The sequence below is a fragment of the Rousettus aegyptiacus genome, unplaced genomic scaffold (assembly GCF_014176215.1).
Source record: "Rousettus aegyptiacus isolate mRouAeg1 unplaced genomic scaffold, mRouAeg1.p scaffold_m13_p_5, whole genome shotgun sequence".
Lineage (NCBI taxonomy): Eukaryota > Metazoa > Chordata > Mammalia > Chiroptera > Pteropodidae > Rousettus > Rousettus aegyptiacus.
This window is the reverse complement of record NW_023416308.1, coordinates 99,522,112-99,546,031: the sequence shown is the minus strand read 5'-3', so window position 1 is coordinate 99,546,031 and position 23,920 is coordinate 99,522,112. Positions and strand designations below refer to the sequence as shown.

The following is a 23,920-nucleotide window of genomic DNA, read 5'->3' as shown; positions in this document are numbered from 1 at the left end:
TCATTTGTTACTCTCTTCAAGGAAAACACTTTCTAAGGTGACATTAGTTTTAGTTCAAAAGTCGAAGTGACTGTTTTGTTGAAAAATTTACAAATTGTTCTGCTTTCAAAATTCTGGCTCTCACATCCTTCCTTTCCACTTGTGCTTAAATGCAGTCTTGAAACCGACTCTAAAACTGCCTTGCAGCTACAGTAACTAACGAGGCCACTGAGCTGCCAGGACCACGCATGTTGCTTGCGGGATAGTGTCTTTCCCTTCTCGAGTTTTTATTTTCACCAAAGTGGAAAATTAGAAGCTACGGATGCAATAAAACTGTGGAAAACAAGAAAAGTTTTAGAATGACAGCCTGGTACTTTGTCATTTATTAATTAATCTTAGTAAACCCAAACTTTTAGAATGGATACTGAGCCATAAATAACAGTATCTGAATATTCCATACCAAGAAAATCTATTCTCAGAAGCCACGGTCACACGATAGAGAACTATTTGCAAGCTAGCAATGTGATGAAAAGGTACTTTTTGTTTTCTCCACAATTCCATTCAGTTTTTCCTTCTTTCCTCCCTTCCCTCCTTCCCTTCCTTTGCCTTTGATTCATACTGCAATCCAATAAAATACACAACTGATTTTTTTGGTGCACTCTTTGGCACAAAATAAAATGCAACTGAGTACTTAGGAACCTGGAGAAAGGATGGCTTAAAAAAAAAAAACAAAGCATAAAAACCTCAACCTGGTACAGTAATTGCATTTTATTCATGTACCCCACTGCTGTTACTTCTGAATCTGCTATTTCAATAATCAAAGTGACCTAAAAGAATAAGGAAGCAGGCAGAGCGTGGAAAAGCAAGAATGGGGAAAGTGGGCAGGAACATGCAGAGCAGACCAGTGCCTCACCAGCTGGGTGGGGAGCGACGGGGTCTGAAGCCGGCCCTGCTCCCTCCTCTTTCATGAAATGCAGGGGAGGGGGAAAGGCTCGTCTTGTAAACGTGCATATTTTTATGTAAGAGAAAAGACACAGAACAGCATGTACCTTGATCCATTTTATAAAATAAAACAAAGCAATACAACAGAAAACAAAAGATACACGTATGTGTTGTCATACGCATAATAGAAAGGTCTGAGACAGGCACATTCTAAGTTATTAAAAGTCATTTGAGGTCGGGGATGGGTGATGGAGCATCTGGGGGAGGGTAGACTTTGATTCCACCGTATATATTTCCAGGAAGAATACAAGGGAAGGAAGGCAAGCAGGGTGGGGAGAGAACAACAGGAGAAGCAGGGAGGGCATCTTGAGCAGCTGGCGATGGCGGTCGCAGGACTTAGTTAAAACGACCCTCCCCCATGTCTTCACTGCCCGCTATCTCTGTGTTGCCTCCTTCCCTCTGTCCATCTCTCTTAGCACCTTGCTCTGGCCAGAAAGAGAAGACAGTTGCTAAGTTCATGTCCCCTGCACAAGTCAGAGCCCTTCTGGGCCTCTGTGAGCTGGCTTGGCAGAGAGCTGATGGGCAGGATTTCTGGCATCACAGGAAAACCCTGCGTGTCACACCCTGATTCTGGTGTGAAAAGCACCGTCTCTGTGTTACAGGGCGTGGGGAATTCAGGGGAAGGAAAAATTCAAGGGTCAAATAAGTACGACAGTTTAAACAAGTGTTTTATATAATGACTGGAAATGGGGACCACATTCTCCCTGTAGAAGACAAATCCATTGTGGCATTATTTCTTTTTTTTTTTCTTTCTGTTTTTGGTCAGAAAAAAAAAAAAAAGAAATGAGTACATGACATCTGAAAACGAAAGAATATTCTCGCATTAGCTTTAAGAGAGAACCCCTGAAACACACTTCGTCAGATTTTGTTTAAGAGGAAGCACAGCTGCCCAGAGCTCCAGATTGCCTGGCTTTTCACCTGGCATTTCTATAGGACTCCACCTACGACCCTTTGAAATCAAAAGAAATTTTCCCTGATCTGAGGGGCAGTACAAGGTACTTGAATCTGGGCTCCAGTAAGCCAGCATCACCCACGGAAGGACTGAGCGGAGAGAGGGGTCACCACAAAGGTGCAATCAGGAGAGAGAGGCTGCGCAATGGGATCCAACAGATGTGATCTGCAGATGGTGCGGCAGCAGAGTCAGGTAGCTCGAGTGACTTATAAATAAACTCCAACACCAAACCTTTATAAGGAGGGAGAAGATCTGTTTGAGAAAGAATCTCAACAGTTCAGTTTCCCTGGAGGATAAAGGCAGAAGCATGGGCTGATTTTTATGATGACAGATTTATTACTCGGCTGTTTTTCCTAGGAGAGGTAAATTCGCAGTATCTGGAGTCATTGACATAGACTGAACCCCTGAACCTTATCAGGGGAGTCAGGACAAGAAAACGAGGGCAATATACAAGACAAGCGGCGTTTCAGAGACTTGCCACCCTCGAGGGCCTGGTGCTAGAAACGTCGATTCTCTCAAGGATTAGAAAAATCTCTAAGCAAACATCAGTTCACTCTGCATAGAGTTTTTCTAAGGCCCTGGACAATTCCATAAGAACAGAGGGCAGAGGGCATGAAACAGAGTAATTCAGAGAACGGGGAAGGGCCATACCCCAACGGGTAGGCAGGAAACTGATTCTGGGTCTTTGTGGGACACAACAGAAAAAACTGAGGGTTAAAGCAGCCTGGCGTGTGTGAACGTGTGCACACCTGAGTGCCCGCGTTGGGGGGACAGGCTCGGGGGCGGTGCTTGGCAGAGAAAGTGTCTCACCATTTCTCTTCCGTGCCTCCTCCTTTGTCACTTTCTGCTGTGCCATTACATTCTGGGGTGAGCGCCTCCCCGAGCTGGGCTTCCCTGATTCGTTGCTGATGACAGAGCCATTCTCACTGGGCGACCTGCTGGAGGTAACCATAGCAACAGGAAGACGGTAAGTTTCATCTGAGCAGCCTCTTCTCAAGGTTGTTTAATTTGCACGGTTTATGTATGTAGTCTTTCATTCTGGTTTTATCCACAAAGAAGAAATGATATAGGAAAAGAAAAAACAAAACCCATACTACAGCATGGGTTAAGTGGCTGGTTGTTCTGAAGTGCATTTGCCGGCGCTCAGCTCTGCAGAGAAGTTCACTGAGAGCAGCCCTCGGTTCCCACCTCTTTTTCATTAACCCCCGGTGACTATGGAAACAGTAGCAATGGCTTTTAAGCATGATCTTTTTAAAACACAGCACTTTGGATAGTGCTGCTATCCAAATGTTTGATTCACATGGCATCTTCAAGGATAGGAATGAATCATGGTTTTCTTTGGTTATTCTCTTTACAGAATATATCTTGACTACTAAAGATTAAGTCACTCCATCATTGAGTTCTCATATTCTCTCTCTCTCTCTCTCTCTCTCTCTCTCTCTCTCTCTCTCTCTCTCTCTCTCTCAAACACACACACACACACACACACGTTCACGTTCTTTAACTGTGTTAACTGCTAACCACTTACATATAAAATTACCAATTTGAACTATGCATTCATTTAGGAAACACTTTCTGTGCACCAGCTCTGTGCTGGGCATTGTGCCAGGTATACAGTATATAGAGATGTTAAGACACCACCCATGCTCTCCAAGAGCTCCGCATCAGAAAGACCTACTACGTGCCAGGGACAATGCTGAATGCTTTCAAACTGTTAATGAATCATGACAATCCATAAATTTGGTGATTGTCACACTTGTTTAGCAAGTAAGAAATGGGAAGCTCAGGGAAGCGAAGTGTCCATCCAGGGCAGAGTCGGGAAGGGAAGTGGCAAATCACCCTGGAAACCAGAGCTCCCGATGAAGGCAGGGGCTTTCCCCACATGCAGGGCAGCTTCCTTTTACTGTCTTCTACAACACCCCAGACGAAACAAGCCTTAACACAGGGCCTCTTGTCTTCCCTCAGAGCAGATGCTGGTCTTCCGGAGCCTGGTGGGAAAATGGGCTCTTGTGAGGCGTTCCTGAGGTTCATGCTCCCTCAGATCACGCTAGCTTGTGGGTGGGCTGAATATAAACACCAGCTGTCTCGTCCTCTGTGGGGAAGATAACCGGGAGGCAGATAACCAGAGGCCTCGTCAAACCCCTTGTTCTTGTATTGTCAACTGTCCAAATTTAGCGCCTCATGTAATCTGGCCCTACACTGGAAAATTGGAATAAAATGTAGCACTTGACCAGTAAGTAAGGTGTTTCTTAAGTGGAAGCCTCTTTCCTCCTCCCTTCCCCCTCTTCATCCTCTGGGAATTGAGAATGCTCAGTTCTATATACTTTCATGTACTTTAGCACCCTAAAAACCACAATGAAAAGTACCCACTCGCAACCGTGGGGTAAGGCAGGGTGTGCCAAAAGCACCAGGGCCAAGTGACATGTTCCTTGCCAAAGTTCCATGGACAAGTATAAGTTTGGGAAATGTTTACTCTATCCCTTCTTTGGATATTTCTAATGCACATTAGCACATCGAAGGCTCTGTTTCGTTCTGTCATTAAGAGACTCATTTTGTTTTGTTTAATCCAGCACTGCCCAATTTATTTGGCTACAGGCCTCTTTTACCACAAAAACCAGTTAATCCTATAAAATTAGTAATATAAAGACTGTAGTTTAGGAGAATATGGATAAGGCATTAATTTATTGAATATATAATATCTACCCAATAGCTATTTGATCGCTGAATGCTGGGTATACAAACACACACAGAGAGGAGACATGTGCCCTTTGGTTATTTTCAAAATCTCACAGCTAATGGCACATAATCTTCTAACTGGCTTTATTGGGACAAAGAGGCTTTTGGTGAGGTCCAGAGGAAAGGAAAGAGAAAGGCTTCTTGTAATCTATTTGACATACACAAAATACTTAATGGCTTTTGCAGCATTTGCATATCTTTCTCATTTGATCCTGAAATAATCTTCTCGCTGTTCTTCTTACTTCAAGATAAGGTGTGGATGAGCAGATATCTGGAGAGAAAAGAATCCTATTCTTCTTTACTCTTTGCACCAGTTTATAGACCTATGTTTACACGGGGCCATCAACTCAAAATTTCTGATTGAAAACAGAGAGAGACTTGTACACGTGTCCATTCACACAACAGTAACACACATGTTTTTGAAAGAAAATGTCACCTGCGAGGCTGCAGTTTTGAGCTACTGAATAGTCCCCATTCTGAGGATACGGGTGTACACAGAACCTGAAGGACAACCTCACGGGGGTGGGTGGGACTTAATCGATGGCTGAACAATTATGGCCAGTCAGCACACTGAAGTACCCATGCAAACAGCTGTCCCCGTGAGGCTGATTCTCCGTGCCGGCCCATTAATCGCAGTCGGAGACCAACAAAATAGCATCACCAAGAGAGAAGGTAAGGAAAAGGACCCGCAATATCCGTCTGGTTGTCTGCAAGTGGCTGAATACTCATTTTCCTTCAGTTTAAAACCCATTTTAAAAATACCTTAAAGACCACTAAAGCACTAGTTTCCCCTGTCATTCCCTCGCAAAACTTTTCAGATCCTCTAACAGACCCATTTTGACAGGTCCTGCGGTCCCGATCCAGCGGGAGTCAAAAAGCTGATGTGGCAAGATGGGAAAGCCAGAAGCACAGGCGCATGACGGCTTTGCTCTTTGGTTTGGCATCTTAAAATCCTCCCACACGATCAGAGGTTCTGGTCAGCTGAACTTGAACAGAGATGAGGTTTCTCCCACAGCTCTGCCAATGATACAGCCGGCCCTTAGTAAAATCGTGTCGTGGTGGTAAAACTGTGAAACAAACACAGAAACCACTCAGCGGCGTACACACTGATTTCTTTATCTGTATTTGTTTCACCTGCTAATCTTTCTTAACAAAAATCTGGGGTAAGTAATTCAATTTGGTTAGCAAGAGTTGACTTTTTGCTAATTTAAGAAGAAATGCTTGAAACAAACTCTTAAAAAAAAAAGAATACTTGTTCTAAAAATTTTTTTTTAAAGAAATCTTTATACAATTTAAACCACCCAGCTGGAATGGGTGGGAAAGAATTTTTATTCTTCCTGGCAGTGCTAGGTTAATATCCTAATTTTAGTAATTCTACTTATTCCTTTTCAGTGCCCTCTAAGGTGATAAGTTGTTAACATGCTTTTATTGTATTTGGCAAAAATCACCGTGAGAATAATTATGCAGGTAATATTACTTGCCAGACAACTCAGATAAATCATCTATTGCAGGAACAGACGTATGTTTCTCTGTATCTGTCAATTCTGCCTTGCTTAGGCTCTCCCTTGCTGGGGTAGCCCGTGGCAGTAACGGTCCCAGTTTGTTCACATCTTCCTGTAACTAAACTTTGGGTAGTCCCCTCACGCAATGACTCTGGACTTAACCATGTATTTTGCATTGGCCGATAGGGCAGTAGCAAATATACTAGGGCAAAGACTGAAAAAGTGCCTGCAATTTGGGGCTTATTTTCTTGTTGCCCTTGGAACCCTGTCACCACCTTCTGAGAAAGCCAGGGCTAGCCTTCTAGAGAATCGAAGAACATAGGGCAAGAGGCCTCAGTTCCCCCTGCCCCCCCCCCCCCGGACATTAATCACTCAAAATGGAAAATTCGTTCCTTTCTATTTTCATACTCCACAATGATCTATCAGAAAATCTTGCCAGCCCTTCCTTTAAAATACCTCTAGAATCCAGCTGTGTCTCACACCACCATCTCTCAACCAGACGACTGTAGCAGCCTCCCAACAGGGCAGCCCGCTTCTACTCTGCTTCCCTACAGTCTGCTTTCTGCACGGCAGCCAGAGCGAGCCTTTCAAACTGCACGTCACATCATGTCCCTGTTCTTCTCCAAACCCTCCAACGACTTCTGTTCTTTATTCACAACAAAATTCCGGGTCCTGACGCTGGTCTGTAAAGCCTGAGAGGATCGGCGTTTGGCATCTTCTCCGACTCAACTGCAACTACTCCCTCCTATTTCATATCATCGGCCTCTGGGGCCTTCTCGCTCTTCTTTAAAGCAAGTCGAGAAGCTCCCTCCTCTGGGATTTGTAAATGTTGTTCCATCGACTTGGAACATTCTTGCTCTAGACAGCCGTGAGGCTTACACGTCCTTTCGATCGGGTCTTTCCCAACTGTCACTTTATCAGAGAGGCCTTCGGTGACTTCCTGCTAAAATAGCATCATGTCCCCGTCTACATCTATCTCTAGACCATGCCGTAGTCTTCTTCTTTATACTCATCGTCACCCGACCTACTATGTATCTGTTTCTCTGTTTGTCGCCCACCTCTCCCCACCACGTTGTAAGCCCCATCGGAGCAGGAACTTTGTCTTGTTCACTGTAGTACCACCAGTGCCTGGTAAACAGCAAAGAATCAATAACTGTTAGGTGAAAGGAGGGAAAGAGGAAAGGAGGCAGGACGGATGTAGCTTTTCCAGCCATTGTGATCTCAAGGCGGGGAGAAGGGTTGGCGACAGAAGCTGGTTTAGCCAGCCAACAGGGCTTGCCATAGAGTTCAGTACCTCTTTATAAGGCTTTTGCAAAGTCCTGATAGCAAATCCCCTTCCCGCTAGCCTAACCTCTCCCATATATTATCCACACTGCCACCTGAGTCAGCTTTCTGAAATACAGGCTAGACATGACTGTCTGCCTGAAGAACTTTCTGTGGTTTTCTATTGCCTAGAATATAAAAGCCAAACTCCTTAGGCTGGTAGTTAAAAGCCTCCACAATTTTACTGTATCTTCTGGTTTCATCCTTCACAACATCTCAGCCACCATGAGCTCTAAACTCCAGGGACTTTCAGCATTACGCGAGCATGGCTGTCCCCGATCTCTCCCAGCAATTCAGACTGAGTGCCTGTATCTCCTCTCACCTACTGGCACCCCACTGCCCCTTCCAGGCCCTGCTGAAACGGAAGCTCCCCCACGAGCTCTCCCTCAGCAGAATTAAGTTCTTCCTTCTCCCTTTTCCACAGCACTTTGTTCAGACTCTGCCGTGGGCACCCATGCATCGTGCTTGGTTTTCCAGCTGTTTATCCCTCTGCCCCTCCATCATGAGAGCCTTGGGGTCAAGAATCAACCTCAAACCTTTTTGTAGTCCTCTCAATCAATGCCTGTCAATGTACTCTGTTCATAGCAAAAACTCAATACGGTTTTTTAACTAAAATCATAAACTGTTGCGGAGCTGCCAGGTAAAAACAACTGTATATGCTGAATCAAAGGCACCGCTTTTAAGGTAAGTTTAAAACCACGTTTGACATCAGTGCCATATTTATCGTACTACAAGCTAAATCTCTGCTGTGTGGTTGATTTGCGATATGAAATCTTACAAAGGGTGGCTCGTGAAAAGCAGGTATATTGTGATTCCACTCATCTCCCTTCGTCTCCTTTTCAAATATTCAAAATGAGCACACAAGGGAATGTTTAAAGAGGACAGAGGAATTCACTTGAAGGCTTCGTCTTCTCTCACCATCAATTATCTCTCTTGCTGCCACAGAGAAGGAAGCGTTGGCTCCGTGCCTACCTCTTTCTGGATTCAGTGGACTTGGCCGTCTTGATGGTGCTTCCATCCTGGGCGATGTCTCTCTCCTGCAGGGCAGGAGCATCTCTAACAGGGAGTGGAAGGACCACCGTCTCTTGGGTCACAGGGATGACCTCCTCATCTGCCCCTTGCTGGCCCAGGTGCTGCTTGGCATAATCAAAGCCTTGCACAGGCTGCAAAGAGGAAACAGATTTACAGTCATATGTCTAGCAAAGTGTGACTCTAAAGACTGCTTTGAGAGAAGACAGGCAGGAAAGGGCATGTGATGGGACCATACTTAGCTTTCTGATAAACAAGAGTTAAATCAAGCAAGTCTCCATAATTTCTGTCAGCAAAATCAGAGGCCATGTTAATTCCAGCCAGCTCCATAATCTCTATAGATAATACTTATTCAGAAAAATGAATAGTGTAAACAAGATGCAAATATGTGTGTGAGAATAACCTTCACGAATTTTGGACCACTAATTTTAAGTGTCTGGATACGGCTAGTTAGAAACTCTTAATTGATACGTTAAAAGGTCCTGTATCGTCTCCTACCGAGGACTATTTTGTCAGCCCTTCACTCCTATGCAGTAACAGGCGTGTGACTTTGTCAAGTTCCTTGAACTCTGAACCTCAATTTTTCACCTGAGAAGTGAAGATACATGTATCTGCTGTACCTCCACCATCCCTGAAAACAGAGGGAAAGAAACATGCTACCACATGTGAGGTAGTAAAATTATTAGCAATGAAATGGAATTTACGAAATCACTATTTAATCTAGACCTCTCCCTTAAGCAGGCTGGCTCTCGTATAATTCATTACTAGGGAATTAGTAAGGCTTTTATTGTGCAACGTATGAAATCCCAAGTGAATAGGGCAGCTGTGAGCAAAACCCAATGGTCCTCTATTGGTGTGGTAATGAAAAACCAAGAGGCATGTTTAAACAGTCCCTAGGAGTGTCTCTATTCTGCTTTATACCCCAAAACAGCACAACACAGATTTGAAGCAGGACAACGGGGTGGTTAAGGGCAGCGGCTCCAAAAACAGACGGCCTGGATTCAAATCTTGACTCTGCCATTTGTTAGCTGGGTGACCTTGGGTATGACTGAAATTCCCTGTACATCAGTTCCCTCATCTAAAATAGAGGTAATAATAGTGTTAACAGGATAAAATGTGTTTGTATGTGAGAGTGACATTTAACCACCCTCAAAGGGATGCTGTGTGGATCAAGTAATTAGATCCAAATTCAGCATCTAGCTAAGTGCCTGGCACATAGTAAGTGCTCAACCAAAATTCATCAATATCATTTGCCTTCCTACTAAATCATAGTCCAGGTGAAACAGACATCAGCGATTCTCTTCACGAAAATATGGAGATGAAATTCGACCTCAACCATTCGGGTTTTATCAGAACTTGATATGATTAGAAGCTAGCTCTTCCTTCTGCAGCTAATTTAGCTGAGAAACATAACAGGAAGGCTCCAGCTGGATTTAATGGTCTAGGACTGTGGTCCAACGTGTTAAATCTTGCTACTGAGTCTCAGAACAGAACACAGTTTTATTGCTGAATCCAGCAAAGCTTCTTATTTTAAGCTGTCTGTAGTTTTGCCATGGATAGTTCCCCCAAGTCCATGGCTCACTCACTCTGGGAAGTGTGCTCACTCCTCCCTCTTCTCTGAGACACTCACACTCTGCCCCATGTGGTAATCATGACATTCTATGTCAGGATCTGGGACTCTGTCTCTGAAAGTGTTTGTCTATTCATTTCCCTTCCCTAAGAGTGGAGCTTTTGGATGACTGGATAGTGTTTCTAGAATACTGAATTGCCTGCTCCTCCCGCGAACAATTGGTTATCAATTGGTTTGACTGAAATGTTTCCAGAGAAAAGCTGGGCTTTTTTCTCCTAGTCCACTGTTTTTATTGACTCCTGCCTTGGTCTTGTTGCTTCTATTCTACTCCTTTCCAGGCCCGCCTTTGACAAGCGCCGAAGTTATCTCCCTTAAATCATATCAGGTCATTAAAAATGTTTCGAGGCACTCGAAGTCCTTGGCAAGGCAGTCAAGGCCCTTCACATTCTGGCTCAATCCACCTGCCCCATCTCATCTCCTGTTGGCCCCTTTTCTGCAATACCCTCACATCCCATTATCCTATTCAGCTTTGTTCCAACTGTGGTTGTTGAGCACTGGCTTGTGCCCAGGACTGTGCTTGATGCCGGTGAAATAAATATGAATAAAAACTGGCTTCTGACCCTCAAGAAACTCACGGTTTCAGCTTCATTTGTTATTACTGGTACAGTATCAAAAACATTACATAAACTTGTCATTTCATCATACAGTTCAAGAAGGTAGGTACTATTATGATTTCCCATTTTAAAGATGAAGAAACTGAGGTTTAGAGAGGTCAAGTGACTTGCCCAGGCTCACACAGCTCATCTGTGGCAGAGCCAGAGCCAAGACCTCCAACCACTGCTGATGATTCTTCCTATGGCCTTGCCTTTCCTTCTGCAGCCTGCCATCTCGGCTGGGCTCTCCTCCTGTACTCGGCCTCACTTCTGTGCTGAGACTCCTGGCATGTCAGTGAGGAATCAGAAGTCTCCAATGGCAGCTAAGACTTCCCAAGAACCTAGTGAGGACAAGCTGGCTCTGGCCCTCTCCTCCCCCTTGCTCTCTCTAGATTTGGCTTCTCACCCTTCACACTGGGTTGAAGTTATCTATTGGATCCTTCAGGGTACTGGGTTGATGACAGGTGAGCAGAAATAGAGACATGAAGGAATTAGAAGCTTAAAAGGTGGCCACTGTTATCAGGTTAATAACAACAATCCCTGCATATGTTCAGTATTTAGTGCCTGCAAAACACTGACACCTCATTTCATCCTCACAACTCCACGAGGTAAGCAGGGCAAACATCATAGTCTTCATCTGACAGGTAAGAAGACAAAAGCTCAAAAGTGCTCAGTGACTTGCCCAAGATCACACAGCTAATTGGTGAAAGACTCAAGACCAGTCACTCACTCTTCTGACTGACAGGGTAGTGGTCTTTCAACCTTCAACTTGAAAATTACCTCCTGGGATTAGCTAACTGCCCATTGGACAAACATTATGAACCCTAACCCCATTAACTTATCATCATTAAGTATCTATGGTTACTTCAATGAGTTTTATAAAATTATCAAATCAAAGTAATCTCCAATAGTTTCAAAGGTACTCAGATATTTTAAAAAGAAAGCATGTGTAGTAATAAAAGCCAACTTGTACATAATACTTATTACATACTGAACATAGCTCAAGGTAACTTATGTAACTCACTTGATCCTCCATTTCATGGGTGGGAAACCTGGGGCCCAAAGAAGTTAAGTACAGGTCATACTAGCATGCGAGGAAAAACAGTTGGATACCTTTAAGAGTGACCGACCTGTGCTGAGTAGATGGCCATGACAACCACTGCAGGCCCTCCAAGTCCACCCTGTGTCTGGCTATGGCCCTAACTGGTGTCTCCTAAGGCTGCCTGTCCCAGGGAGCCGTGTTCTCTTCAATTATATGAAGGGAAAAACTGGGCAAAGGTTGCGAACTCAATGACAAAGAGTAAAGGGAAGTGAACGAGGAAGAAAGGCAGTGACAAATGGCACGATGCCTGGCCTCTTGCTTTTTTTTAATTAATTAATTTTTTATGGTGACAGTGGCTAATGAAATCCAATTAAGTTTCAGCTGTACATTTTAACAGGAAGGCATAAATGTATTTACACTGTGTGTTCACTTCCCATGGTTAGATTTCTTTTTGTCACCAAATATTTGACCCCCTTTATCCCGTCTACCTAGCCCCCCACCTCCTATCACCTTCTTGACATTCTATCTGCAGAAGCCTAAATGACAACTTTGGTAACAGGTTCTGCCTTTGAGAGATGGGGAGGCGTGCACGCCCCAGCCTCGGCGCCCAGGACAGTCACACTCTCATCCTCAGAGCACACTAAGTATATCACCGAGTCTCAGCAAGGATGCCCGGGAATGTACCGTGGCACTGCATCCTGTGTTCTAATGACACACCGTGACGTCCCGGGAGACTGGGAGACCATCCTTCTAGTCTGCGGACTGGTGGCGAAGGCTAACTTTTTCGTCCCACCGCATCCCTTGACATTAAATAGATTCCGCTCACACACACAGGTTGTGAGCAGTGAGGCAGGTGGCTCTCCTCTCCCGAACACTGCAGTGTCCCTGGGTTGCGACAGCAGTAAAACTGTGATAAGAAGGAGGCAGGTCCACCCTGCTCGTTTCCCACAGTAAAAGGGCTTTGGAAATCCAAGTGTGTAGACCGGCCTCATAGAGGGAGAAACAGCCAGCATCGACACACACAAGTGAAATTAATCATCTTGTGGAACATACATTTGCTTAATTTTCCACATCAGCCAGGTATCTCTCGAGGCACAATGCATTGGGTAGGGAGGGATATAAAAAAAAAGGGGGGGCTATGAAAACCCACAAACATTGATCTGTTCCAGCTTCAGATAGTGCTCAAGCCAGAAGGTATGCTGAAATGTGCTGGCCAACTCATCTTGGCAAATTAATAACATTTTGGCTTAATCTATACCACAAAGATGGCATTTATGACCTCAGTATGACATATTTTGCGTTGCTGGACTGGGCTGCAATTAGGTTCTAGTGATTACTGCTATGTCTGAAAGGCTCAGGTTGTAACTAAGCTAAGACAGAAATGAAATACTCCTTCCTGGAACAGTTTCGTTTTTCACTGCTTGGGTAATTACCAACATCGTGCTGCATCTGGGAAGCGGGCGGCTTGGTGTCAACAGAAACAACATTTTTCGGGGTTTGGCTCTTGAGCAGACAGAGTGTCTAATCAGGCTGCAGCTTCTCAACAGGAGAATTGATTTAATAAACAGTAACAGTCATCTGATTACTTTTGCTGAAGCGAGGTGTGATCACCCAAAAAAGAATGAGGCCTGTGTGGCTCCCGGCAAGGATGTGAAACTCCATGCACTGTCATTCCTGCACAGGTGGACAGAGCTCTCAAGGTCAGAGCTGGAAGGGGGTTCCATCTGCCAAAGCTCAGGGTTCAGAGAGGTGTAGAAAGTAGAAAGAGCCCAAAGACTCAGACATGGGCCTGAGTTAACCCTCTGCTGAGAGCTATGAGACTTTGGACAAGTCCCACAGTCCCTCTTTTCTTTGGGGCTCTTAGCAGTAAAATGAAAATAATAAAACCTGTCCTGGCTATGACTTACCTCATAGGGCTGCTGTGATGAGCAAACAAGGTGACGGACCTAAAAGAGCCTGGCAAATTGTAAGGCATTCTTTAAACATTGGGTATCACAGGTTATTAAACTTCCTTCAGGGACTATCACAAAGGGAGCTAGGTGACTAGAAAATTAGCCTTTGGAATTTCTGCAGTCCATTACCCTCCCAGTCACCAGAGGTGGCTGGGGCAGACCTGTGAGAGTGGACGAGGCTCCCAGCCAAGCTTCCTTGGAGCCACTGGTTTGACAACCGGTTGACCGAAGCTCTGTAGCTTGCCCGTCCTGGCAGCCCCTGAAGCCAAGCCGCTCCGGCCAACAGAAGAAGGAATGTTTTGAGGGTCTAATGTTCCCCAAAAGCCCGGCTTTATGAGCCAAGAGACCTGGTTCCACCATCAGTTCTGCTATTTACTGTGTGATCTCGGAGTCACTTCTCTGTAAAAGGAGGGCGTCACATTAGATGACCACTAAGGCCTCTTTTGGCTCTATCTCACTCCTGGTTTTCTGTGCTTCAGTTACCTTGGCGCTGTGAGGATTAAGTGAGGTGTTGCAAGCAAAGCATTCAGAAGCACTTAGAGCAAAGAGTGAGCATTAGGTAAGAATTAGTTATTGTGTCCTCATCATAAAAATAAGGTGTACAAAACAACACTGAGTTGTTCACTTAAAAATGGTTAAAATGGTAAATCTTGTTATGTATATTGTACTATAATTTTTAAATGTTCAAACAGAAATTAATAAAGGGTCTCTCTCCAAATGAGGGCTCAGTAGGATGTTTCTGAAGGTACTTGCAAGGGCCTCGAAAGCCAAGGGAGAAAAGGCAGGCAGGGCCCCTGCGGGCCGGGACCCCTGCACCTTTCTTCCCGCTTCCACCATGTACCTTTGCTCTCTGAGGCAGGTTCATCACGGTGTCCGGCTTAAAGTCGTTCTTGTTCTTCCGGCAGAGTACGGCAGTGATGATGATGATGATGACTGTGACCACGGCGATGGGGGCCAGCACCGCGGCAATGATCCACAGGTTGTTGGGCGGGTTCTTCACCACAGCTGCAGGAAAGAGCCAGCAAGAAGCACATGACAAGGAGCACTGGCAAGGGGAAGGCAACCTGGAGATAAACTGCCCCAAGTCCCAAGTCATGAGACTGGTGAAGAGGGGTTGGGATCAGAAAGGTTCTTGCCTTGGGCAAGTTACTCAAGGTCTCTGAGTCTCGGTTTCCTCATCTGTAAAATGGGGCACTCACTGTGCGAGGCGTCAGTGAGACAAGATACATGGGGTGCTTTGGTAGGTGCTCAATAAATGCTAGCCTTCGCCATGACTAAGAGAAGGAGGCCGAAGATGGATCCGTACCAATGTTCTTCCCTGGTGATGTCCATGAGTGAAGAGAGGAGAGAGAAGACATCTGAGGATCAGAGGAGTGCTGGAGTCAGGGGGCCAAGGCCACAGAGAGAGGACTCTAACTATTGTAGTGAAGTCGCCCTCTCAGGGAGCAATGATTAAAACATAACCCGGTGGACCTGGCTCCCTCCCACCTCCACAAATGGCTGGCTGGGGGAGCTTGGAAATGCCTCGGTCTAATAAAAAAGATCATGTTGTCCTCCGAGCCGGGAGAAAAGAACAGAGTGACTGAAGCCATTGTCGGTAAGAAGAATGTGCTATTAGAACGGCAGGTGTCTCTAGGGCATGGAACTGGGATCAGTTAGTCTGCAAAGGGCAATAGGGTGATAATCATGTTCTACATCATGGTAGCGGCTGGGGTTACACAGGTGTATATACGCTTGTCACAATTCATCAAATTGTATATTTGAGATTTGTGCATTTCACTGTATGTAAATTTTACCTAGAAATATCATCAACAAATATTGAACTCTAGGCACTGATATGCATGCTAAAGTGTTTCAGGTTAAAGCCTACTGATGTTTGCAATCTACTTTGAAATGCATCAAAAAATAAGATGGATTAATGGGTGAATGGTGGCATACCCAGATAAACAGATACGTAAAAATAAAAATACAGTAAAATGCTGATTGTGGAATCTAGGTGGTGGGAACATGGGTGTTCGCTGTACAATTCTTTCAACTTTTTAATAAGCTGGGTTAGGAAAGTGTAAGAAAGAGAAAATGCTTTCGACATGAAATGGATGTGTGTCTCCCATGATCACTGGTGAAGAACCTTGGAAAACACCTCAGTCCAATCAAAAGGACCAATATGTTCTTAGAACTACAGTAAGGAAAATAGTAAGAAAAGCAACTGGCCGTAGGAAGGAAGACTTACAGGAAGGGAGTGGGTTCTGCAGGAAATCTAGAAAATGAGAACCACAGGTCAGGCCAGGACTTGCCCACACCAGGAGAGTGTGCCTCGGCTGGCAGATGTGGGTAATGTGGATAAACGGCAGATCTATCCTGGTGGACCAGATGGCCACACTGGCTGTCTCAGCTTGGTGACATCCAAGTACTAAGTTCTCTTCTTTCCCACTCCTGAGATGATCTCATAGACTCCTGGCTTTAAACACCATCTCTGCTCTGATGATGCTCATTTATATATTCAACCTCTACTCTGAGTTCTAGACTCCTATATCCAACTGCCAACTCAAATCTCCAATTAGAAACTTAAGAGATATCTCAAATTTAATATGTCCAGAACCCATTCTTAATTTCCCCCCTAAAACCTTTTCTTCCTGTGATATTCTCCACTCTAATAAAAGGCAATTCCTTCCTTCCAGTTGCTCAGGCCCACAACTTTGCCGTGAATGTTGACCCTTCTCTGGTCCTTTTACCCAATATCCTATTCATCAACAAACCCTGTCATCACCATCTTCAAAATATATCCAGAATCTGTTCACTTCTTTCTATTACCACTGTTTCACTGTGGTCCAAGCTACCAATATCTTTCACTTGAATTACTGCAATGGCCTCATACCTTGTCCTTGTCCCTGCAGTTTATTTGCAACACAGCAGCTGGAGTGATCCTTTAAAAATTCAGATCATAACCTTCTTCTGCTCAAAACCCTCCAGAGGTTCCCACCCTACTCAGAGTAAGAGCTGGAGTCCTTATAATTTCTGTAAGACCTGAAGTGATCCGCCCCTCTAGGCAACTCTGTTACTCCTCTGGCCTTATAGCTCACTGCTCTTTCCTCAATTCATTCTGCTCACACTTATTGGCCTCCTACTGTTCTTCAAATGTGCTGGACATGCTCCTGTCTCAGGGTCTTTGCACTGGCTGATTTCTCTATCTAGAACATTCCTCACCTAGATATCCATACGGCTCTGACCCTCGCTTCCGTCGGGGCTCTGAACAAGTGTCACCCTATCTGTGAGGCCTTTCCAGTACTCTATATAAAATATATAAAATAACAATCTCTGCCCCTGACACTCTCCGTGCCCCTCGTCCTACTTAATTTTTCCCTAAAGTAGTACTTCTCAAACTTTAATGTGCACATCAATCAAATGGAAATCTTGTTCTGATTCCATGGGTTTGGGTGGGGCCTGAGATTCTGCCTTTCTAACAGGCTATCAAATGGTGTCCATGCAGCAAGCTCCCATGCAACACTTGAGTAGCAGAGCTCTTAAGCATATATCACTATCTGAAATGATTCATGTGTGTTCGCTCATCATCTGTCACTCTCTACGCTCCGTTAGAATACACGCTCTAAGAGGGCAGGGAATGCTTCCACAGGGCCTAGAACAGAGCCGTGCACATAGTAGGTACTCAATTCAAAGATGAATGAATATATAAATGAATTACCTTATCCCTGCTGCAATTTGGTTCCCAACACAGATTTTCATACGGGGCAGAGTAACAGCTGGTTCAAAAGTAAAGTACCAACCCCTTGCGCAGTTTTTAGTCCATATGTTAAATTAACATACTGCCAATCTGGTTTATGTAACAGCCTCTTGTTAGACTGGTGAGCATGAGTTGATCCCCCTGATCCTACTGACTCTGGGGCTACAAGATCAGTGAACCTGAGGACCAGACTCCAGAATAAAAGACCCCACCAGTAAGCACCACATTGTGAGGACCTGCCTGAGGAGCCATCCATCTCTCGGACTCCAACCATCCCCGACCTCAACTGGTCCCTGAGCCAAGACCTGCCTCTCACCAGGCAGCACTTGGATCTGGAGGGTTATAAGAACAAAAGAACTTCTTTTCTCCAGTTTTTATCAATTGGTGATTAATCACATTATTAACTTCTGAAAACATCTCATTAGCTAATGTGCTTTGGTTGACATTAAACATTTAATTGCTACCGCTTTTAGTAATTTGGTATTTATATGTGAGTTTATGCCATTAACATTTTTTAAAGCTTAGAGTTGCTGTAAAAAAATATCAATATGCCTCTTTCTGGCTATGCTAGTCCATCCTAACAGAGAAAAATATATAGTGTATCAGAACATGATACCTTAAATGTATACCTATATACCTACTTTTTTCATTAGCAAAAATGAAATATTTACATGTGTTCTGCTTTTATTCTGCTTTGTTCTGGTGGACATGTTCCTCCTTAGTGCACTTTGTAAGATCCTTTCATCTCTACTTAAATGAGAAGAAAACAGATTTATCTTATGTACATTAAAAAATTCATTTAACAGTGGTCAAAAGAATAGTAAAGTCAGGTCAATTGAAGTCATCCAAATCCAATATATTCAGTGGCAAAGAGGTCTAAAACTACAAAGTCATGTACTGAGGTGAAAAGGAACACACAGCTATTTGATCTGCAAGAATTTCAGTAGAGGATGGGAAAAGGGGACAACGTGGTCTGAGCATCTGGTGTGTGAGGCACTGTGACAGGACCTTGCCTGGGTGCTATGCTCACCCCCAATTCAAAGGGGAGCAAACTGAGCCCCAGGGAGGTTAGATGTTTTTATAAAAAGTCATTTACCTGAAATACACAGTTTAAGTCTGTTCTGTCAACACACATGCATAGAAATATTTAGTATTTGTCAGAAAGAATGAAGTCCAAGGATCCACATAACCTAAACTAAGAATAAATTATTCTTCTATAGAACAAACCTTGAAAGGAGAAGGAATCCATTCAGAATTGTTTCTGGCTTACGTTGCGTAGTTGTTCAAACACCAGAGGTCAGGACCAGTGTGAGTGGATGCACTAGAGGGGCCATCCCAGGGCCCGGTACCGGGTAATGCTTGGCTCACTTTGCTCTCCTCCCCAAATTCTCCCGCGGCTGACATCCCACTCAGGGTGCAGTCCATTAGGTTCACATGATTGTGGCCCCTCATGGCACCTCTGACCTCATGGCCATTACCTTCCTCCATCAGTGACCTCCTCACTGGGTCTCAAGCCTTCCCCCTCTGCCTAGAACCTTGCCCCAGATGTCCTCAGACGGCCACTCAAAGGTTACTTCATCAGTGATCCTCTTCTTGAACACTTTAAAATTGTAACCATTATCTCTTCGACATCCCCTATCCCTTCCCTGCTTAATTTTTTTCCTCCATGGCAATAAGCATCTACCATTTATTTATTTTGTCCAGGATGGCAGGGGTTTTGTCTGCTTCACTCACTGCTGTATCTTCAGTGCCTAGAACAGTACCAGGCATATAATATGTGCTCAAAAAACATTTGTTGAAGGAATGAATAAGATAAATGTCTGATGGCCTTGTCAGATTTTACATGAGGAGAATACCCCCTACTCCACCAGCTGGATAATCACTCTGAAGGGCTTCTCACTCCAGAATCTGGAGTGGACGAAAACCTCATTGGAGGTTCAGCAGCTTCTTCGGAAGTCACTGCTATGCCATTATCTGAAAGTGACATGAGCCGAGTGGGCGCTGCACACTCCACTCAAGGCCTTGTGCGCAGGCCACTGCACACTGGCCCCAGAATTAGTGATTTGGAAGACACTGGAACACACAGAGCAGTTACGCCCTCCTTCAGAGGGACAAGGTGTTCGTTCAACACTGTGACTCTGTTCAAAGCCCTGACCTCAGATTCACACTGCAGGCTGATTTCAAAACTATTAGGAGAAAATGAGATTTAAAACACCTCTGCTCCTCTTCTTCTTCATTAGTCTCAGCTTCCTCCTCATCTGATTCTGGGCAGAGAGGCGTTTCCCAAGGTCTGTCCTCTAGCGATAGTCTCTCCAAAACTCAATTTTCTCTGGGATTTTTAACTTTAACCAATATCTACGACATTCTCGAAATCTATAGTGTTAATTTTGACTCTCTCCTGAGATCCAGGTTTGAATCCCAGTTTTCCTCACCTCGGCCCCCAGTGTTCCATCAGCACCCCCCCGATATCCCAACGGTGCCCCTTAACATTGCATCGCTTTAAACTCAGTGTGGCCCAGACCAAATAAATTACCTTATCCCTTCTAAAAACGCTTCTCCTTGCCAACCCCTTTTCTATTTTCATTAATAATACCCTATTTTCGAAATTATATGGGTTCTCCACCTTTGAATCACCTTTCCTTCCTCCTTCCCTCTCTCCTTTAGTCCTTCCACCTTGTGGACAAATGAGACATGCAGCCACGCTTACTAAGTGTTGGCACGTACCTCACGATTGTACTAAGCCCTTTCCATGCCGCGATTACTTCATTTAGTCGTCCAAGCAGCTCTATTATGGCTGTGTTGTTTTTCTTATATTACCACTTTACAGATGAGAAAAGTGAAGGTCAGAGAGGGTCATTCATTTGTCTCTGAGCGTCACAGCTAGAAAGTGGAAGAGCAGGGATGTGCCTCCCGGGCTGTCTTATTGCAAAGGCCCTGTTCTCAATTTATCTGCTTTGCTGTCTTTCAACCATTGGCCTCCCTGGGGGCCTGGTGGAGGCATTTAGCAAAGGTCGGTCCTTTGCCTTCACAAAAACAGAGCCAGACAATAGCCGGGGCTGGATATTCACCGACAGATGAGATGTGGTACCTGCTTTCGAAGAGCTCATGAGGGAGAGAGAGAAGAAACATTCATTCGCTCAATGTGATGAGGGCAATGAAGTCCCTGGAACTAAGGGAGACTCGAGGGATGCTCTGCTTCAGGGTCAAAGAAGGCTTCAGAATAGGAAATGTGAGGAATGAATACTTCTGCGTGGCTGAAGCATTAGGTATGAAGGAGAGAAAAGCAAGCGGTATCGCTAGAAAAGGAGGCCGGAGACCAGGTCGGGAAGGGAGCTGAACATCTGTTGAGTACCAGCTGTGAAGGGCTTGGCAGACCCATTCTAAGGAGTTTGAATTTTACTTTGTCAACAACAACAAGGAGTCACCAAATTTTGTTTTAAAGGAGTAAATCCAAGATCAGAATCCGTGTGTCAGTATAACGGCTCTAATTACAGCGTGGATGGCGCATTAAGGGCAAAATGGCTGAGGCTGAGTCATTTGGGAAGCGCCTGCAAAGTCCAAGAGGAGATAATGATGAAATGGACAACAGGAAATGGGTTCGTGAGTTATTACAGAAGAAAACTGAGAGGACCAAGTGGATTTAAAGGAAACAAAGAAGTGAGGCTGCGGAGCAGCAGCTCTGGAGCCAGGCAGAACAGGGTCTGGGTCCTGCCAATCTTATGGTATTTATCTCATCAGTCTGGTGATTCTCAGTGTGGACCCCTGCTCAGATACCCCCAATACAACCTCATCCTCGGTTGCCAGCTTCACTTCATTATGCCCCAAGGGCACAGAAACAGTCACAGAAAACATGCTCAGGTGTCCATCAACAAACGTGCCGCCCGACTGGCTCCCACAGCCCTGCACTCTGCTTCCCTCCTGGTGCAAAAGGACGAGCTGTCCCTGTGCCCTGCCGAGTCTGCTTCCTCCGCTTGAGCCACACCCCCATCCACGTAAGGACTTCATGCCTACAGTTCTCATCTCTCTCTTCTACATCATCAATTTCTCCCTCTCTATTACAGTAACCCATCAATATTTACTATCTCCCATGTGCCCCTCCAGCAACTGCTGACAGATTAACCTCCCTGAACAAGGGGTAGTGCCTTTGCTACTACTCCCCTGCTCAGAAATCTTCAACAGCGCACACCACCGGTCACATTATGTACAGTCTCCTTCCCGTCACCCAAGGCCTGGCTCTCCCAAGCAACAGACCTCTCGATCCCCATCAACTGCTCCTCGTGTTTCTCCACTCCGGGCAATCTGAACTCCTCGTTTTTCAAGCACACCTGGTACTTTTCGCTTCCATCCTTTTACTCATGTTCCTCCCTCTTTCTAGAATATCCACCCCTTCCTCTCCCTCTGCTGAAATCTTAGCATGTAATACAGTTAAGAACATGTTTAAAATCAGACAGATTCAATTTCATATCTCCGCGACTTAAGTACTAGTTCTGTAATACTGAGCAAGTTAGTTAGTTAACCTTTCTGAGCCTCGATCTCCTCATCTGTAATTTGGAGCTGAATAAAGTTGCCTGACTAAGAGGAGAAAGTGAGAAAATCTATGTAATGCAAACAGCACAGTAGCTTCCCCGGGCCGGGGGGTGGGAGGGGGCTGTTATTCAAAGCAGCAGCTATTATTTTATAATATCCTTTCTCTGCTCACTCTTTCTGGATGCCCCTTCAGACCAAACTCTCCCTCTGCCAACCCCTGCACTACAGAGCCTCTTTGTAGCACTTTCCTGCAGTCCACTCCTTTGATTCTGCATTCACTCCCTCTTTGCTCCTTTAAAGACAAGGACCATCTTGTCCACTTCTGTACATCCTCCAAGGCCAAGCACAGCTCATATAGGACTCTATAAATGCCTACGGAATAAAATTATCTTTAATTTCCCAGCAGATACACATGATCTCAGCTATGGTGTTTTTATAGCTATTCACTACTATACTGAGGAGGAAGAGCAGTTTGGACTTGGGGCAAAGCGATATCATTACCATTATTTTAATATCCAAAACATATCCTTTATCCTAAACCTACTGCTTCAAACAACACAGGAAACAGTCGATTTAAGAACCTTCTAGAACAGATATATATTTAGCTCTGGGTCCACTAATAGGAGTTTGGGGAATCACTTTCATTTGAAGTAAACATTTAATGGCATTAAAAATAATGAATGGAAAGACTATCCCCTTACGGTCAGCTTGCAGAAGGACAACGTGATGCAGGGTCAAGGCCATCCTTTGGGAGTCAATGGTGCTCAGGATCTTGGCAGCTGCGGTCCCCAGCAAAGGCTTCCCGTTGTACAGGGTGTAGTAAGTCAGCTCCGCTGGGTCCTTGGGTCCTGGCACCCGCTGCATCTTTACCATCTTTCAGGAAAAAAGAGGCCATGTTTATAGGGCATCTTGCATAGACCCTGCAATCACTTGGGCAATCAGCAGACTACCTCCTGACTGCTGAAGCCTTCCGTGGCCAAGTAGACCCACAGGGTATATTTTAGACACCAACCTTAATGTACTTCCATATCACCAAAACCTCAAGAAGCCCTGCTATCGCAGAAGGGAGAGACGGGGAGGAGAAAAAGGTTCTAAAAATATGAACATCTGGAAAGCACAGTTTGAGACTGGAGAGGAAATCGCTGAAACGGTGATGTCTTCCAGCCTCCAGAGAACTCTGGCCTCATTTGAAAATAGGCCTTCGCATTAATTCAGGGCATGTTAGGTTATCCTCAAACAAAATTCCTAATTTCAAATTCCTGCAATTGCCAGAGAGGGAAAAAAATGAACTCATATGTCTGTAATTCAAAAGATCTCTGATTAAGCAGTACCTGGAGACTTTTTTCTAAAATAACCTTTGTGGCTTTTTCTCACTGTACAAGTTACATACATTCACTACAGAAAATCTGAAAATAAAGAAAAGCATCAAGAAATAAAATTAAAAACAATCTGTTGAGCTGTATCAGTTCTTCATATACTTTGGATATTAGCTCAAATAATAACGATCTATAATCCCTCTACTGCAAGCTCATCATGACTATTATCATTTTGGAGTATTTGCTCTTTTCACAAAAATCTTTTATTTATTATTTTACAAAATTATTTATCATACTCTGTATAGTATCATATATTGCTATTTTTACTTGCACCCTTAAATGGTCTTAAATATAACAAAAGCAAAAATGTTAATTTTTTATTATTTCAACTCACACCTCATAAACTTATTTAGTAAATCTTTTATTCTTAAGCACTTAAATTTTTACTCATTTTTCAGTATTGTAACTAACCACTGATAATCATTGTAGATACATTAAACATAAATTTTATTTTTTATTTTTTTCATCTTTGGTTTTTTTATTTTTATTAAGTTTATTGGGGTAATATTGGTTAATACAATTATATAATTTTCAGGTG

The 23,920-nt window shown here is 44.2% G+C and overlaps 1 protein-coding gene across 3 annotated transcripts in view; it reads right to left on the bottom strand.

The window, feature by feature from the left end:
* KIAA1549L (KIAA1549 like) overlaps positions 1 to 23,920 on the bottom strand; it is a 196,408-nt gene that overhangs the window by 49,523 nt on the left and 122,965 nt on the right. For 2 of the 3 annotated variants that reach the window (XM_016147119.2, XM_016147116.2), the window contains 4 exons: positions 22,708 to 22,879; positions 14,582 to 14,745; positions 8,467 to 8,657; positions 2,744 to 2,871 (listed from right to left, as the gene is read on the bottom strand). In XM_016147119.2, the coding sequence (XP_016002605.2) occupies positions 2,744 to 2,871; positions 8,467 to 8,657; positions 14,582 to 14,745; positions 22,708 to 22,879 (655 nt within the window). The remainder of the gene's footprint in view (positions 1 to 2,743; positions 2,872 to 8,466; positions 8,658 to 14,581; positions 14,746 to 22,707; positions 22,880 to 23,920) is intronic. The other variant, XM_016147117.2, reaches the window with a different exon arrangement.